Source organism: Hyla sarda, unplaced genomic scaffold (assembly GCF_029499605.1).
Source record: "Hyla sarda isolate aHylSar1 unplaced genomic scaffold, aHylSar1.hap1 scaffold_604, whole genome shotgun sequence".
Taxonomy (NCBI): domain Eukaryota; kingdom Metazoa; phylum Chordata; class Amphibia; order Anura; family Hylidae; genus Hyla; species Hyla sarda.
Genome location: NW_026610619.1, coordinates 68,567 through 84,790, shown reverse-complemented (window position 1 = coordinate 84,790; position 16,224 = coordinate 68,567). Strand labels below are relative to the sequence as shown.

Sequence of the window (16,224 nt, the reverse complement as noted above, 5' to 3'; positions counted from 1 at the left end):
GAAGCCCTCGTGATAAAAGGAAAGCAACTCCCCATACAACCAGGAAATCACCCCAGCTGATTCTCGCTTCCGTACAATAGATTCCAAGACCCCATTGGACTGTATAGTTAACAGGCTCATCCGATTCTATGTCTCATAGGCATTGCGGATCTGCAAATAAGGATAGAAGGAGGAACGGGGTAGGGCAAACTCCTCCTGTAAGTCCTCAAAGGACCGAACTACCCCCTGATCAGCCAATTGACCCAGTTCACAGAGTCCCCTCCTCTCAGCATCAGCGTAAGAATGAAAAACAGGCAAGCCAGGGTTATGCCACAGCGGAGTGAAAGTAAGGAAACCGGTAATACCGAACAGTTTTTTCACGTGGCCCCAAAGCTTACACAATAAACGAGTCGTAGGAGAGGAGTCCGGAGGTCTGGTTAGGGCCCCAATCTCTAAGATGTGCAGTGGTATTCTGCCTCCGTGCTTAATCATAAACAGTCGACCTGTAGGTAATCCAGCCCACCCTCTCACCTGATGTAACTGCGATGCAGTATAGTATAACCACGGATTTGGTAGAGCAAGTCCCCCCACTGATTTACCCCTCTGCAACGTCTCTAGTTTAATCCTGGCAGTCTCCCCCCCCCCCCCCCCCCCAACTAATTGTCTGAAGAGTCGTTGAATCTTCTGAAAGTGGGCCATCGCAATCCAAACCGGAGAGTTCTGCAGTATGTACAACAGTTGAGGCATGAGGACCATTTTGGCTAGATTAGTACGACCCACCACCGAGATCGGGAGCTTTCACCACACCGACACTTTTTGAGAGCTCCTATCTAGAAGAGGGATAAGATTGTGAGGGACAAAATCATGTATGTAGGGAGTAATGTAAATCCCTAAGTACTTAAAGCTAGAGACTAGAGATGAGCGAACTTACAGTAAATTTGATTCGTCACGAACTTCTCGGCTCGGCAGTTGATGACTTTTCCTGCATAAATGAGTTCAGCTTTCCGGTGCTCCGGTGGGCTGGAAAAGGTGGATACAGTCCTAGGAGACTCTTTCCTAGAAATGTATCCACCTTTTCCAGCCCACCGGAGCACCTGAAGGCTGAACTATTTTACGCAGGATAAGCCATCAACTGCCGAGCCGAGAAGTTTGTGACGAATCGAATTTACTGTAAGTTCGCTCATCTCTACTAGAGACTACCTGTATCTTTGAAGTAGCAATTTGAAGAATATCTGGCAGAGCATCAAGAGGCATCAGGACCGACTTGTCCCAATTAATAAGCAATCCCAAAAAGGACCCAAAGTCTGCAATAAGGGACATAACTGAGGCCAGCGAGTTTACCGTGTCTACCATAAACAATAACATGTCGTCTGCATACAGGGCCACTCTTTCTTCTATAGTGCCATACCGAAACCCTGAAATATCCGGCGACCTCCGTAAAAGGCAAGCCAGAGGTTCAATAGCTATAGCGAAAAGTAGGGCCGACAAGGGGCAACCCTGCCGTGTACCTCTCTGTAGGGCAAATGATGGTGAAAGCTTACCATTAACTCTAAGGCGGGCAACCGGACTCTGGTAGAGAAGTCTAACGTAGGAGAGACTCCCCGAATCCCATGGCCCTCATCACACTCCATAAGTAATTCCATTCGACGCTATCGAATGCTTTGGCAGCGTCCAATGAAAGGACCGATCGAACCCCTGTACCATCCTGAGACATCTGCAGATTCAGATACACCCTCCTGATGTTATCCACTGTAGACTTACCGGGCATAAATCCAGTCTGATCCTCATGGATCAGAGAGAGTATAACCCCCGCCAATCTGTCTGTCTGCAAGCACCCGAGCCAGCAGCTTCACATCTGCACATAAAAGGGATATGGGTCTGTAGGAGCCCGCACATAGGGGGTCCTTTCCAGGTTTTGGGATAAGAACAACTATTGCTTCCATCATGGAGCGAGGCAAGGAACCCTCTAAAACCGCTGACTCGACTACCCGCAACAACTGCGGTAGTAAAATACCGGAATTTTTTTTTATAGATCTCACTCGGGAGACCATCAGGACCCAGAGCCTTCTCATTATTAGCGTCTTTTAAGGCTTGCTCCAGTTCCTTCAGAGAGATGGGCGAGTCCAGCTCGCCCCTCTGCTCCAGAGCAAGGGATGGTAACCTAGCCCCACGTACATACTCCTCCAACGCCCCCCCCAGTGCAGGAGGCCCTAGAGGAGTATGCTTCCCTATAGAAGGCCAACATCACTTCCATAATTCCCTCTTCGTCAGTGACCTCACATCCTCCCTCGTCTCTTAGGCAACTGATAAACGATACCCCCTGATGTGCCCTGGCAATGGAGGCCAACAGTTTACCAATACTTTCACCACATTCAAAATATTATTGCTTAACAAAAAACGCTTATGTTCAGCTGTCTCCTCCAAGTACGTTTTATAGTCACCCTGGGCCCTCAACCAGGTATCCTCAGTCCCCGGGGAGGGGGCCGAGACATACGCATTCTCAGCTCCATCCACCGCCATTCTCAACTTCTCGCCCCTTTCCCTAGTGAATGATTTATGTATACTAATGTCACGTATGAATAATCCCCGTAGATAAGCCTTTAGGGAGTCCCACACTGCAGAGACCGAAGCCAAACCCACATTCAAGGCAAGAAAGTCCAGAAGTTCAGCAGAAATAATTTCCGCTGTAGTCAATACCTGTAACCAGAACGGGTTCAGTCTCCACAGGGGGCGCACCCCTCCAGCACAGTCAGTAAAATCAAGCTTGAGCCTGATGGGGGAATGATCCGAGAGTCCTCTAGCCAAATATTCTATATGCCTAACCATCCTAGCCATGTCCCCGTCACCAATTGCCAAATCAATTCTAGAAAGGGTCCCATGTGTAGCAGAATAACAATGTTCAGACATTTTGTAATAAATAATATTATAATAAATAACTATCAAAATAAATTGACTAAATAATGAATTAATAAATAATATTTGGACAAATTCTATGAATAAAGTACCACCAGTTAGACCAAAACAATAACCAGTGCTTGAGGTGCCTAAAACATAGCTTTTAATATTCTTACGTAAAATCTATAAACCAAGATAACGTGTTTTCACGTGTTCATATAATGATATATGTCCTCCAAATCATAGAGCTGTTAAATAAACATTACATGGAGGGTGCTCGTTTCTTTAGTATTAGCACAACCGTAATCACTTTAGCCTCTTTATTGATGAAAAAAGATTGTTACTGTCACGATGCCGGCTGGCAGGTAGTGGATCCTCTGTGAGGATCCCAGAGAGGGATTGACGTGGACCGTGCTAGTGGATCGGTTCTAAGTCACTACTGGTTTTCACCAGAGCCCGCCGCAAAGCGGGATGGTCTTGCTGCGGCGGTAGTGACCAGGTCGTATCCACTAGCAACGGCTCAACCTCTCTGGCTGCTGAAGATAGGCGCGGTACAAGGGAGTAGGCAGAAGCAAGGTCGGACGTAGCAGAAGGTCGGGGCAGGCAGCAAGGATCGTAGTCGGGGGCAACGGCAGGAGGTCTGGAACACAGGCTAGGAACACACAAGGAAACGCTTTCACTGGCACAATGGCAACAAGATCCGGCGAGGGAGTGAAGGGGAAGTGAGGTATAAATAGGGAGTGCACAGGTGAACACACTAATAGGAACCACTGCGCCAATCAGCGGCGCAGTGGCCCTTTAAATCGCAGAGACCCGGCGCGCGCGCGCCCTAGGGAGCGGGGCCGCGCGCGCCGGGACAGGACAGACGGAGAGCGAGTCAGGTACGGGAGCCGGGATACGCATCGCGAGCGGGCGCTACCCGCATCGCGAATCGCATCCCGGCTGGAGACGGTATCGCAGCGCACCGGGTCAGTGGAGCTGCCCGGAGCGCTGCGGTAGCGAGAGAGAGACGAGCGCTCCGGGGAGGAGCGGGGACCCGGAGCGCTCGGCGTAACAGTACCCCCCCCCTTGGGTCTCCCCCTCTTCTTAGAGCCTGAGAACCTGAGGAGCAGACTTTTGTCTAGGATGTTGTCCTCAGGTTCCCAGGATCTCTCTTCAGGTCCACAGCCCTCCCAATTTACCAAAAAGAACTTTTTTCCTCTGACCGTCTTGGAGGCCAGTATCTCTTTCACTGAGAAGACGTCAGAAGAACCGGAGACAGGAGTGAGAGAAACTAATTTGGGAGAGAAACGGTTGATGATGAGTGGTTTAAGAAGAGAGACATGAAAGGCATTAGGAATACGGAGAGAAGGAGGAAGAAGAAGTTTGTAAGAGACAGGATTAATTTGGCACAAGACTTTGAAGGGACCAAGATAGCGTGGACCCAGTTTGTAACTGGGGATACGAAAGCGGACATATTTAGCGGAGAGCCATACCTTGTCTCCGGGAGCAAAAATGGGGGGAGCTCTTCTTTTCTTATCGGCAAACTTTTTCATGCGAGATGAAGCCTGTAAAAGAGAATCTTGGGTCTCTTTCCATATGGTGGAAAGATCACGAGTCACTTCATCTACAGCGGGCAAACCAGAGGACAAGGGAGTAGGGAGGGGGGGAAGAGGGTGACGGCCGTACACCACGAAAAATGGGGATTTGGAGGAAGATTCAGAGACTCTAAAGTTATACGAGAATTCGGCCCATGGTAGAAGATCTGCCCAATCATCCTGGCGGGAGGAAACAAAATGTCGTAAATAATCACCCAAGACCTGGTTAATTCTTTCTACTTGTCCATTGGACTGAGGATGATATGCAGAAGAAAAGTTTAATTTAATCTTGAGTTGTTTACAGAGAGCCCTCCAGAATTTAGACACGAATTGGACGCCTCTATCCGAGACTATCTGTGTGGGCAACCCGTGAAGACGAAAAATGTGTACAAAAAATTGTTTAGCCAACTGAGGCGCTGAAGGAAGACCAGGAAGAGGAATGAAATGTGCCATCTTGGAGAATCGATCAACGACCACCCAAACAACAGTGTTGCCACGGGATGGGGGTAGGTCTGTAATAAAATCCATACCAATCAGAGACCAAGGCTGTTCGGGGACAGGCAGAGGATGAAGAAAACCAGCGGGCTTCTGGCGAGGAGTCTTATCCCGGGCACAGACAGTGCAGGCTCGCACAAAGTCCACGACATCCGTCTCCAGAGTCGGCCACCAATAGAAGCGAGAGATGAGTTGCACAGATTTCTTGATGCCTGTATGACCTGCGAGATGGGAGGAGTGACCCCATTTGAGGATTCCGAGGCGTTGGCGTGGAGAGACGAAGGTCTTTCCTGGAGGAGTTTGCCTGATGGAGGCTGGAGAAGTGGAAATCAGGCAGTCAGGAGGAATGATGTGTTGCGGAGAGAGTTCAATTTCCGAGGCATCCGAGGAACGAGAGAGAGCATCGGCCCTAATGTTCTTATCGGCAGGCCGAAAGTGAATTTCAAAATTAAATCGGGCAAAGAACAGAGACCACCTGGCCTGGCGAGGATTCAGCCGTTGGGCAGACTGGAGATAGGAGAGGTTCTTGTGATCGGTGTAAATAATAACAGGAAATCTTGATCCCTCCAGCAGATGCCTCCATTCCTCAAGTGCTAATTTAATGGCTAGAAGCTCTCGATCCCCGATGGAGTAGTTCCTCTCCGCCGGAGAGAAGGTCCTAGAAAAAAAACCACAAGTGACAGCATGCCCGGAAGAATTTTTTTGTAGAAGGACCGCTCCAGCTCCTACAGAGGAGGCATCAACCTCCAATAGGAAGGGTTTAGATGGGTCAGGTCTGGAGAGCACGGGAGCCGAAGAAAAGGCAGACTTGAGCCGTTTAAAGGCGTCTTCCGCTTGAGGAGGCCAAGACTTGGGATTGGCATTTTTTTTGGTTAAAGCCACGATAGGGGCCACAACGGTAGAAAAATGTGGAATAAATTGCCTGTAATAATTGGCGAACCCCAAAAAACGTTGGATAGCACGGAGTCCGGAGGGGCGTGGCCAATCTAAGACGGCAGAGAGTTTGTCTGGATCCATTTGTAGTCCCTGGCCAGAGACCAAGTATCCTAGAAAAGGAAGAGATTGGCATTCAAACAGACATTTCTCTATCTTGGCATAAAGTTGATTGTCACGAAGTCTCTGAAGAACCATACGGACATGCTGGCGGTGTTCTTCTAGATTGGCAGAAAAAATCAGGATATCGTCCAGATATACCACAACACAGGAGTATAAGAGATCACGAAAAATTTCATTAACAAAGTCTTGGAAGACGGCAGGGGCGTTGCACAGGCCAAAGGGCATGACCAGATACTCAAAGTGTCCATCTCTAGTGTTAAATGCCGTTTTCCATTCATCCCCCTCTCTGATGCGGATGAGATTATAAGCACCTCTTAAGTCCAGTTTGGTAAAGATGTGGGCACCTTGGAGGCGATCAAAGAGTTCAGAGATGAGGGGTAGGGGGTAGCGGTTCTTTATCGTGATTTTATTAAGACCGCGGTAGTCAATGCAAGGACGTAGAGAGCCATCTTTTTTGGACACAAAGAAAAATCCGGCTCCGGCAGGAGAGGAGGATTTACGGATAAAGCCTTTTTTTTAAATTTTCCTGGATGTACTCCGACATAGCAAGAGTCTCTGGGGCGGACAGAGGATAGATTCTGCCCCGGGGTGGAGTAGTGCCCGGGAGGAGGTCAATAGGACAATCATAAGGCCTGTGAGGAGGTAGAGTCTCAGCTTGTTTTTTGCAAAAAACATCCGCAAAGTCCATATAGGCCTTAGGGAGACCGGTTACAGGGGGAACCAGCGAGTCACGGCAAGGGGTACTGGGAACCGGTTTTAGACAGTTCTTGGAACAAGAGGACCCCCAACTCTTGATCTCCCCAGTGGACCAATCCAGGGTTGGGGAATGGAGTTGAAGCCAGGGTAGTCCAAGGAGGATTTCGGAAGTGCAATTGGGGAGGACCAAAAATTCAATCTTCTCGTGATGAGGTCCGATGCACATTAGAAGGGGCTCCGTGCGGAAACGTATGGTACAGTCCAATCTTTCATTGTTTACACAATTGATGTAGAGGGGTCTGGCGAGACTGGTCACTGGGATGTTGAACCTGTTGACGAGAGAGGCCAAAATAAAATTTCCTGCAGATCCGGAATCCAAGAAGGCCATAGTAGAGAAGGAGAAGGCAGAGGCAGATATCCGCACAGGCACAGTAAGACGTGGAGAAGCAGAGTAGACATCAAGGACTGTTTCACCTTTGTGCGGAGTCAGCGTACGTCTTTCCAGGCGGGGAGGACGGATAGGACAATCCTTCAGGAAGTGTTCGGTACTGGCACAGTACAGGCAGAGATTCTCCATGCGGCGTCGTGTCCTCTCTTGAGGTGTCAGGCGAGACCGGTCGACCTGCATAGCCTCCACGGCGGGAGGCACAGGAACGGATTGCAGGGGACCAGAGGAGAGAGGAGCCGGGGAGAAAAAACGCCTTGTGCGAACAAAGTCCATATCCTGGCGGAGCTCCTGACGCCTTTCGGAAAAACGCATGTCAATGCGAGTGGCAAGATGGATGAGTTCATGTAGGTTAGCAGGGATTTCTCGTGCGGCCAGAACATCTTTAATGTTGCTGGATAGGCCTTTTTTAAAGGTCGCGCAGAGGGCCTCATTATTCCAGGATAACTCTGAAGCAAGAGTACGGAATTGTACGGCGTACTCGCCAACGGAAGAATTACCCTGGACCAGGTTCAACAGGGCAGTCTCAGCAGAAGAGGCTCGGGCAGGTTCCTCAAAGACACTTCGAATTTCCGAGAAGAAGGAGTGTATAGAGGCAGTGACGGGGTCATTGCGGTCCCAGAGCGGTGTGGCCCATGACAGAGCTTTTCCAGACAAAAGGCTGACTACGAAAGCCACCTTAGACCTTTCAGTAGGGAACTGGTCCGACATCATCTCCAAGTGCAGGGAACACTGGGAAAGAAAGCCACGGCAGAATCTAGAGTCCCCATCAAATTTATCCGGCAAGGATAGTCGTAGACCAGAAGCGGCCACTCGCTGCGGAGGAGGTGCAGGAGCTGGCGGAGGAGATGATTGCTGAAGCTGTGGTAGTAGCTGCTGTAGCATCACGGTCAGTTGAGACAGCTGTTGGCCTTGTTGCGCTATCTGTTGTGACTGCTGGGCGACCACCGTGGTGAGGTCGGCGACAACTGGCAGAGGAACTTCAGCGGGATCCATGGCCGGCTCTACTGTCACGATGCCGGCTGGCAGGTAGTGGATCCTCTGTGCCAGAGAGGGATTGACGTGGACCGTGCTAGTGGATCGGTTCTAAGTCACTACTGGTTTTCACCAGAGCCCGCCGCAAAGCGGGATGGTCTTGCTGCGGCGGTAGTGACCAGGTCGTATCCACTAGCAACGGCTCAACCTCTCTGGCTGCTGAAGATAGGCGCGGTACAAGGGAGTAGGCAGAAGCAAGGTCGGACGTAGCAGAAGGTCGGGGCAGGCAGCAAGGATCGTAGTCGGGGGCAACGGCAGGAGGTCTGGAACACAGGCTAGGAACATACAAGGAAACGCTTTCACTGGCACAATGGCAACAAGATCCGGCGAGGGAGTGAAGGGGAAGTGAGGTATAAATAGGGAGTGCACAGGTGAACACACTAATAGGAACCACTGCGCCAATCAGCGGCGCAGTGGCCCTTTAAATCGCAGAGACCCGGCGCGCGCGCGCCCTATGGAGCGGGGCCGCGCGCGCCGGGACAGGACAGACGGAGAGCGAGTCAGGTACGGGAGCCGGGATGCGCATCGCGAGCGGGCGCTACCCGCATCGCGAATCGCATCCCGGCTGGAGACGGTATCGCAGCGCACCGGGTCAGTGGAGCTGCCCGGAGCGCTGCGGTAGCGAGAGAGAGACGAGCGCTCCGGGGAGGAGCGAGGACCCGGAGCGCTCGGCGTAACAGTTACCTTCCCTCAGCCATCAATAAAGAGGCTAAAGTGATTACGGTTGTGCTAATACTAAAGAAACGAGCACCCTCCATGTAATGTTTATTTAACAGCTCTATGATTTGGAGGACATATATCATTATATGAACACGTGAAAACACGTTATCTTGGTTTATAGATTTTACGTAAGAATATTAAAAGCTATGTTTTAGGCACCTCAAGCACTGGTTATTGTTTTGGTCTAACTGGTGGTACTTTATACTTTCTATGCCTTGAGGACATTGTGAATGACGGTCGTGTACAGGACCTATATACAGTATTTATCACCCTATAGGACGCACCGGCATATAAGTGTGGTGGATTAAACTCAGCGTTCTTATAACTATCTTACTCCCGGCCAAATCCGTATACAGAATGTATATACCGAAGCATAGAGAAATAAAGCAGACAGAACCATTGTGCTTTAGCGTTCTGTGTGGTCTCCACTGACCTTTATTTCACATCGTTCAAGCTTATTTCGCCTTTGTCATTAACATAAGTTCCCACCCCCTGCTAGGGGACGTTCTAGCATTTAGGGAGTGAGCAATGTGCCTCATTGCATTCCTCATCTGTTTTTCCTCTCTGCTCCTTCCAGTATCTTGGCCCCCATCATCTTGGCCCCCACCATCGTGTGAAGACTGAACAAAAGAGACTTGTGAAAAAGTTACAGGAATGCAATGAGGCACATTGCTCACTCCCTAAATGCTAGAACATCCCCTAGCAGGGGGTGGGAACTTATGTTAATGACAAAGGTGAACATTTTTTTACATAGATTAATCTATTACATAAGACGCACCCAATTTTAACCCCTTAAGGACCGAGCCCTTTTTCACCTTAAGGACCGGAGCATTTTTTGCAATTCTGACCACTGTCACTTTAAACATTAATAACTCTGATGCTTTTAGTTATCAATCTGATTCCGAGATTGTTTTTTCGTGACATATTCTACTTTAACTTAGTGGTAAAATTTTATGGTAACTTGCATCCTTTCTTGGTGAAAAATCCCCAAATTTGATGAAAAAAATGAAAATTTTGCATTTTTCTAACTTTGAAGCTCTCTGCTTGTAAGGAAAATGGATATTCAAAATAATTTTTTTTTGGCTTCACATATACAATATGTCTACTTTATGTTTGCATCATAAAATTTATGAGTTTTTACTTTTGGAAGACACCAGAGGCTTCAAAGTTCCGCAGCAATTTTACAATTTTTCACAAAATTTTCAAACTCGCTATTTTTCATGGACCAGTTCAAGTTTGAAGTGGATTTGAAGGGTCTTCATATTAGAAATACCCCATAAAAGACCCCATTATAAAAACTGCACCCCCCAAGGTATTCAAAATGATATTCAGTAAGTGTATTAACCCTTTAGGTGTTTCACAGGAATAGCAGCAAAGTGAAGGAGAAAATTCAAAATCTTCATTTTTTACATTCGCATGTTCTTGTAGACCCAATTTTTGAATTTTTGCAAGGGATAAAAAGGAGAAAATTTTTACTTATATTTGTAGCCCAATTTCTCTCGAGTAAGCACATACCTCATATGTCTATGTAAAGTGTTCGGCGGGCGCAGTAGAGGGCTCAGAAGGGAAGGAGCGACAAATGGTTTTTGGGGGGCATGTCACCTTTAGGAAGCCCCTATGGTGCCAGAACAGCAAAAAAAAATCACATGGCATACCATTTTGGAAACTAGACCCCTCGGGGAACGTAACAAGGGGTAATGTGAACCTTAATACCCTACAGGTGTTTCACGACTTTTGCATATGTAAAAAAAATTATTTTTTTTTACCTAATATGCTTGGTTTCCCAAAATTTTTACATTTTTAAAAAGGGTAATAGCAGAAAATACCCCCCAAAATTTGAAGCCCAATTTCTCCCGATTCAGAAAACACCCCATATGGGGATGAAAAGTGCTCTGCTGGCGCATTACAGGTCTCAGAAGAGAAGGAGTCACATTTGGCTTTTTGAAAGCAAATTTTGCTCTGGGGGCATGCCGCATTTAGGAAGCCCCTATGGTGCCAGAACAGCAAAAAAAAAAAAAAAACACATGCCATACCTTTTTGGAAACTAGACCCCTCGGGGAACGTAACACGGGGTAATGTGAACCTTAACACCCTACTTGTTTTTCATGACTTTTGCATATGTGAATTTTTTTTTATTTTTTTACCTAAAATGCTTGGTTTCCAAAAATTTTTACATTTTTAAAAAGGGTAATAGCAGAAAACACCCCCCAAAATTTGAAGCCCAATTTCTCCCGATTCAGAAAACACCCCATATGGGGGTGAAAAGTCCTCTGCTGGCGCACTACAGGTCTCAGAAGAGAAGGAGTCACATTTGGCTTTTTGAAAGCAAATTTTGCTCTGGGGGCATGCCGCATTTAGGAAGCCCCTATGGTGGCAGAACTGCAAAAAAAAAAAAATGGCATACCATTTTGGAAACTAGACCCCTCGGGGAACGTAACAAGGGGTTAAGTGAACCTTTATACCCCACAGGTGTTTCATGACTTTTGTATATGTAAAAAAAAATTTTTTTTTTACCTAAAATGCTTGTTTCCCCAAAAAATTTACATTTTTATAAAGGGTAATCCCCCCCAAAATTTGAAGCCCAATTTCTCCTGAGTACAGCGATACCCCATATGTGACCCTAAACTGTTGCCTTGAAATACGACAGGGCTCCAAAGTGAGAGCACCATGCGCATTTGAGGCCTAAATTAGGGATTGCATAGGGGTGGACATAGGGGTATTCTACGCCAGTGATTCCCAAACAGGGTGCCTCCAGCTGTTGTAAAACTCCCAGCATGCCTAGACAGTCAGTGGCTATCTGGCAATACTGGGAGTAGTTGTTTTGCAACAGCTGGAGGCTCCATTCTGGAAACAGTGGCGTACCAGACGTTTTTCATTTTTATTGGGGAGGGGGGCTGTGTAGGGGTATGTGTATATGTAGTGTTTTTTACTTTTTATTTTGTGTTAGTGTAGTGTTTTTAGGGTACAGTCACACGGGCGGGGGGTTCACAGTAGTTTCTCGCTGGCAGCTTGAGCTGCAGCAGAAAATTTGCCGCAGCTCAAACTTGCAGCCGGATACTTACTGTAATCCTCCGCCCATGTGAGTGTACCCTGTACGTTCACATTGGGGGGGGAACATCCAGCTGTTGCAAAACAGCGGCGGGGGCCGGAAATGCTCAGGGCGTATCCATACGCCCTCGGTCCTTAAGGACTTGGAAATGGGGGCGTATGGATACACCCTATGTCCTTAAGGGGTTAAAGGTGCAAAATCTAGAAAAAAAAGATTCTCAACCCAACAGTGATCTTCAACCTGCAGACCTCCAGATGATACAAAACTACCACTCCCAGCATGCCCGTTGGCTGTCCGGACATGCTGGGAGTTGTAGTTTTGCAACATCTGGAGGTCCGCAGGTTGAAGACCACTGGATAGGAGGTAATGCTCACGTGTCCCCGGCGCTCCGGACCCGTCACCGCTGCCCTGGATGTCGCTCCATCGCTGTCGCCGCGTCCCCGTGGTGTCCCCGACACTCCGAACGTCTTCTTCCACAGGATCCATGCTCTCCGTCGCCGTCATCACGTCGCTACGCACGCCGCTCCTATGGATGACGGGACGGCGTGCGCGACGACGTGATAACGTCAAAGGAGAGCGCCGGCCATGCAGGGGATCCCGGCACGGAGCAGACACTGAGGAGGCAGGTAAGGTCCCTCCCGGTGTCCTGTAAGCTGTTCGGGACCGAACAGCCCGACTGAGCAGCCGGGTTAGTGTCACTTTCCTTTCAGACGTGGCGGTCAGCTTTGATCGCCGCGTCTGAAGGGTTAATACAGGGCATCACCACGATCGGTGATGTCCTGTGTTAGCCGCGGGTCCCGGCCGTTGATGGCCGCAGGGACCACTGCGATAGGTGTGTGTATTCGCTGTATAAGACGCACCAACTTTTCCCCCCCAGTTTTGGGGAAGAAAAAGTGCGTCTTATACGGCGAAAAATACGGTGGTAGTTGTGTTTTGTGACAAATTATATGAAGTAAAATATTCATGGGAAATAAATGTATTGTAATAATAAGAAAGGGCACTGGTTGTCAGCAGATCCGGTAATGAGTTATACACATCGAGGTAGGCGGAACATAATTAAGCTGTGTTGCGGTGAGGAGATCACTGTGGAAGAATTGAAAAGGGCGCAAACTATTCCACTGATCACCAGTGGTGCTGAAATTGCGCGAGACCAGGGAATATGAACTGCATTATCAGAAGGAAAACGAGCAAGGAGGAATGCAGTGACGCAGAAGAAATAAGGATGTCGAAGGTAGGACAAAAACGCCGAAAATACAGGCAAAACTATAGAATATATAGCATGGGAAAGAAAAATAAACCAATAATTAAAAACAAAGGGGAAAGAAAATAATGAATATAACAGTAATACAGAATTAATGATATGGCCACAATAATAAGGGAGAAAAATAATTAATAAAATCAAGAAAAGATTAAAATATAAGAGAGGAAATAATTAAGGAAATATTATTGAAATAATAAATGAAATTAAATAATATATACATGGAAATAAAATAATGGAAAAGGATCATATAAAAATAAACAATAAATGATAAGATTATATAATGGATGAAAAATAATAAAATAATGAAAATCCTATATTCCTACTATATATTTTGTAAACAGGACAAGACACTTATCTTTTTGTCTGCATGAGCAGCAGCAAAGAAAGAGGAAGTTTAACAGACAGTAACAGTGTATATTACCTGGACTCCGTTCTCATTGGCTGTTCATAATGGAGCATACTTGGTTTATTGCACCTAACAAGTTTTCTTATTGTTTTTTCTGTATTTGTCTTCAAAAGACTCTTTTGCTATTATCTCAGTAAAGAAGGAATTTGCATAATGTGATATAAAATTGTTTATTGTTTTCTAAACAACAAGTAAAATGACTGTAATTTTCATCAGGTTCCCACAGCACAGAAGAACAGAATCTTTTATCTCGAGACCCTGAAATAGAAGATAACGTCACACAAAATTTTTCGGATGAAGACTCCTTAATGCTGAACATCCATCATAGCTCTAGTCTATTTTCTGATATCTTTTATCCTGAGAAACCTTCTGAGAATTCCCATATTTTTACACAAAATACAGATCACAGAGTGTTTAAAATATTTCCATGTTCTGAATGCGGGAGACGGTTTGCAAAGAAGGCAAATCTTTTTAGACATAAGAGAAGTCACACAAGGCCCTTTTTCTGTGGCGAGTGTGGTAAATCGTTTACATTCAAGTTCCGTCTAGTAGAACATCAAAGATTTCACACCGGGGAGAAACCATTTTCTTGTCCTGAATGTGGGAAATGTTTCATGCACAGAGAGAATCTTTTTAAACATCAGAAAATTCACAATGGAGAGAGACCCTTTTCATGTGCAGAGTGTGGCAAATCATTTTCCCAGAAATCCTATCTTGTAGAACATCTGAAATTTCACATGGGGGAAAAGCCGTACTCCTGTTCTGAATGTGGGAAACCTTTTAGTAAGAAATCTATTCTGGTTAAACATCTGAGAATGCACGCAGAGGAGAAGCCATTGTTGTGTTTGGAATGTGGGAAATGTTTTAATAAGAAGTCATTGTTGGTTAAACATCAGCTATCACATGCCGGACGTAGTAATCCCTATATATGTGCCGAATGTGGCAAATGTTTTAAAAAGAAGTCTGTTCTTGTTGACCATCAGCGAACTCACACGGGTGAGAGGCCATTTCCATGTCAAGAATGTGGAAAAAGTTTTACTAAGAAATCTGTTCTTGTCGCACACCAGAGAATTCACACTGGGGAGAAGCCATATTCGTGTGCTGAATGTGAAAAATGTTTTACCCAGAAGTCAGGCCTTATTGCACATCAGAAAGTTCACGAAGGAAAGAGAAAAAGGTTTTCATGTCTGGAATGTGGGGAATGTAAATGTATCTGTACAGATTACGTTGTTGTAGAGGAGAAAACTGAAGAAGAGGAGAAACCATTTTTATGTATGCAGTGTGGCAAATGCTTTACCCAAAAAGCAGGCCTCGTAAAGCATCAGAGAATCCACACTGGGGACAGGCCATTTTCTTGTTCTGAATGCGGTAAATGCTTTACACTTAAGGATCGTCTTGAGCGACATCAAAGGAGTCACTCAGGGGAGAAGCCATTTGCGTGCTTAGAATGTGGAAAATGTTTTACTCACAAGTCGAGTCTTGTTGACCATCAAAGAACTCACACGGGGGAGAGGCCTTTTCCCTGTTTGGAATGTGGGAAATGTTTTATCCAGAAGTCAGATCTTGTAAGACACAAGAGAATTCATTCAGGTGAGAAACCATATTCCTGTCCAGAGTGTGGGAAATCTTTTATCCATCGATCAGATCTTGTTGTCCATCAGAGAATCCACACAGGAGAGAAGCTGTACTCATGTCCGGAATGTGGCAGAGGGTTTACACGTAAAAGTCAGTTTGAAATTCATCAGAGAAGTCACACGGGAGAGCGGCCATTCACATGTCCTGAGTGCGGGAAATGCTTCAACCAGAAATCAAATCTCGTTAGACATCAAGGGACGCACTACATTACGAAAACTACCAAAATGTCACTTCTGGATGGCTTTACCATTGATGTCCCACACTCTCGAATTATAGTGAGCTAAGGTCTGCAGTGACTCACCGGTTCAGGGGCATCTCATGGTTGGTCTGAGGAGACCCTTGGGCCCAATTAACACTATAATTTTATTAATGGAAACGCATGATGATATCCTGTTGCTTTCCAACCTGGGATCTACACTACAAACTTTATAATTGTAAACATTAAATATGCAGAAAGGTGGGAATAATGGCGAAGAGGGTATGAAGGGGATAATGGTGGAGAGGGTATGAAGGGGATAATGGTGGAGAGGGGATAATGGTGGAGAGGGTATGGCGGCGCCTACATAAAGGGGATAATGGTGGAGAGTGTATGACGGCACCTACATAAAGGTGGGGATAATGGTGGAGAGTGTATGACGGCACCTACATAAAGGTGGGGATAATGGTGGAGAGTGAATGATGGCACCTACATAAAGGGGATAATGGTGGAGAGGGTATGGCGGCGCCTACATAAAGGGGATAATGGTGGAGAGTGTATGACGGCGCCTACATAAAGGTGGGGATAATGGTGGAGAGTGTATGACGGCGCCTACATAAAGGTGGGGATAATGGTGGAGAGGGTATGACGGCACCTACATAAAGGTGGGGATAATGGTGGAGAGTGTATGACGGCACCTACATAAAGGGGATAATGGCGGAGAGTGTATGACGGCACCTACATAAAGGTGGGGATAATGGTGGAGAGTGTATGACGGC

The 16,224-nt window shown here is 46.6% G+C and overlaps 1 protein-coding gene across 1 annotated transcript in view; it reads left to right on the top strand.

The window, feature by feature from the left end:
- Positions 1-15,806, top strand: part of LOC130340894 (zinc finger protein 189-like) — a gene marked incomplete in the record, with an annotated part of 80,793 nt that extends 64,987 nt beyond the window's left edge. Inside the window, 1 exon segment of the mRNA XM_056554220.1 lies at positions 13,831-15,806. Coding sequence (XP_056410195.1) covers positions 13,831-15,533 — 1,703 coding nt within the window.
- Between the last annotated feature and the right edge of the window lie 418 nt (positions 15,807-16,224).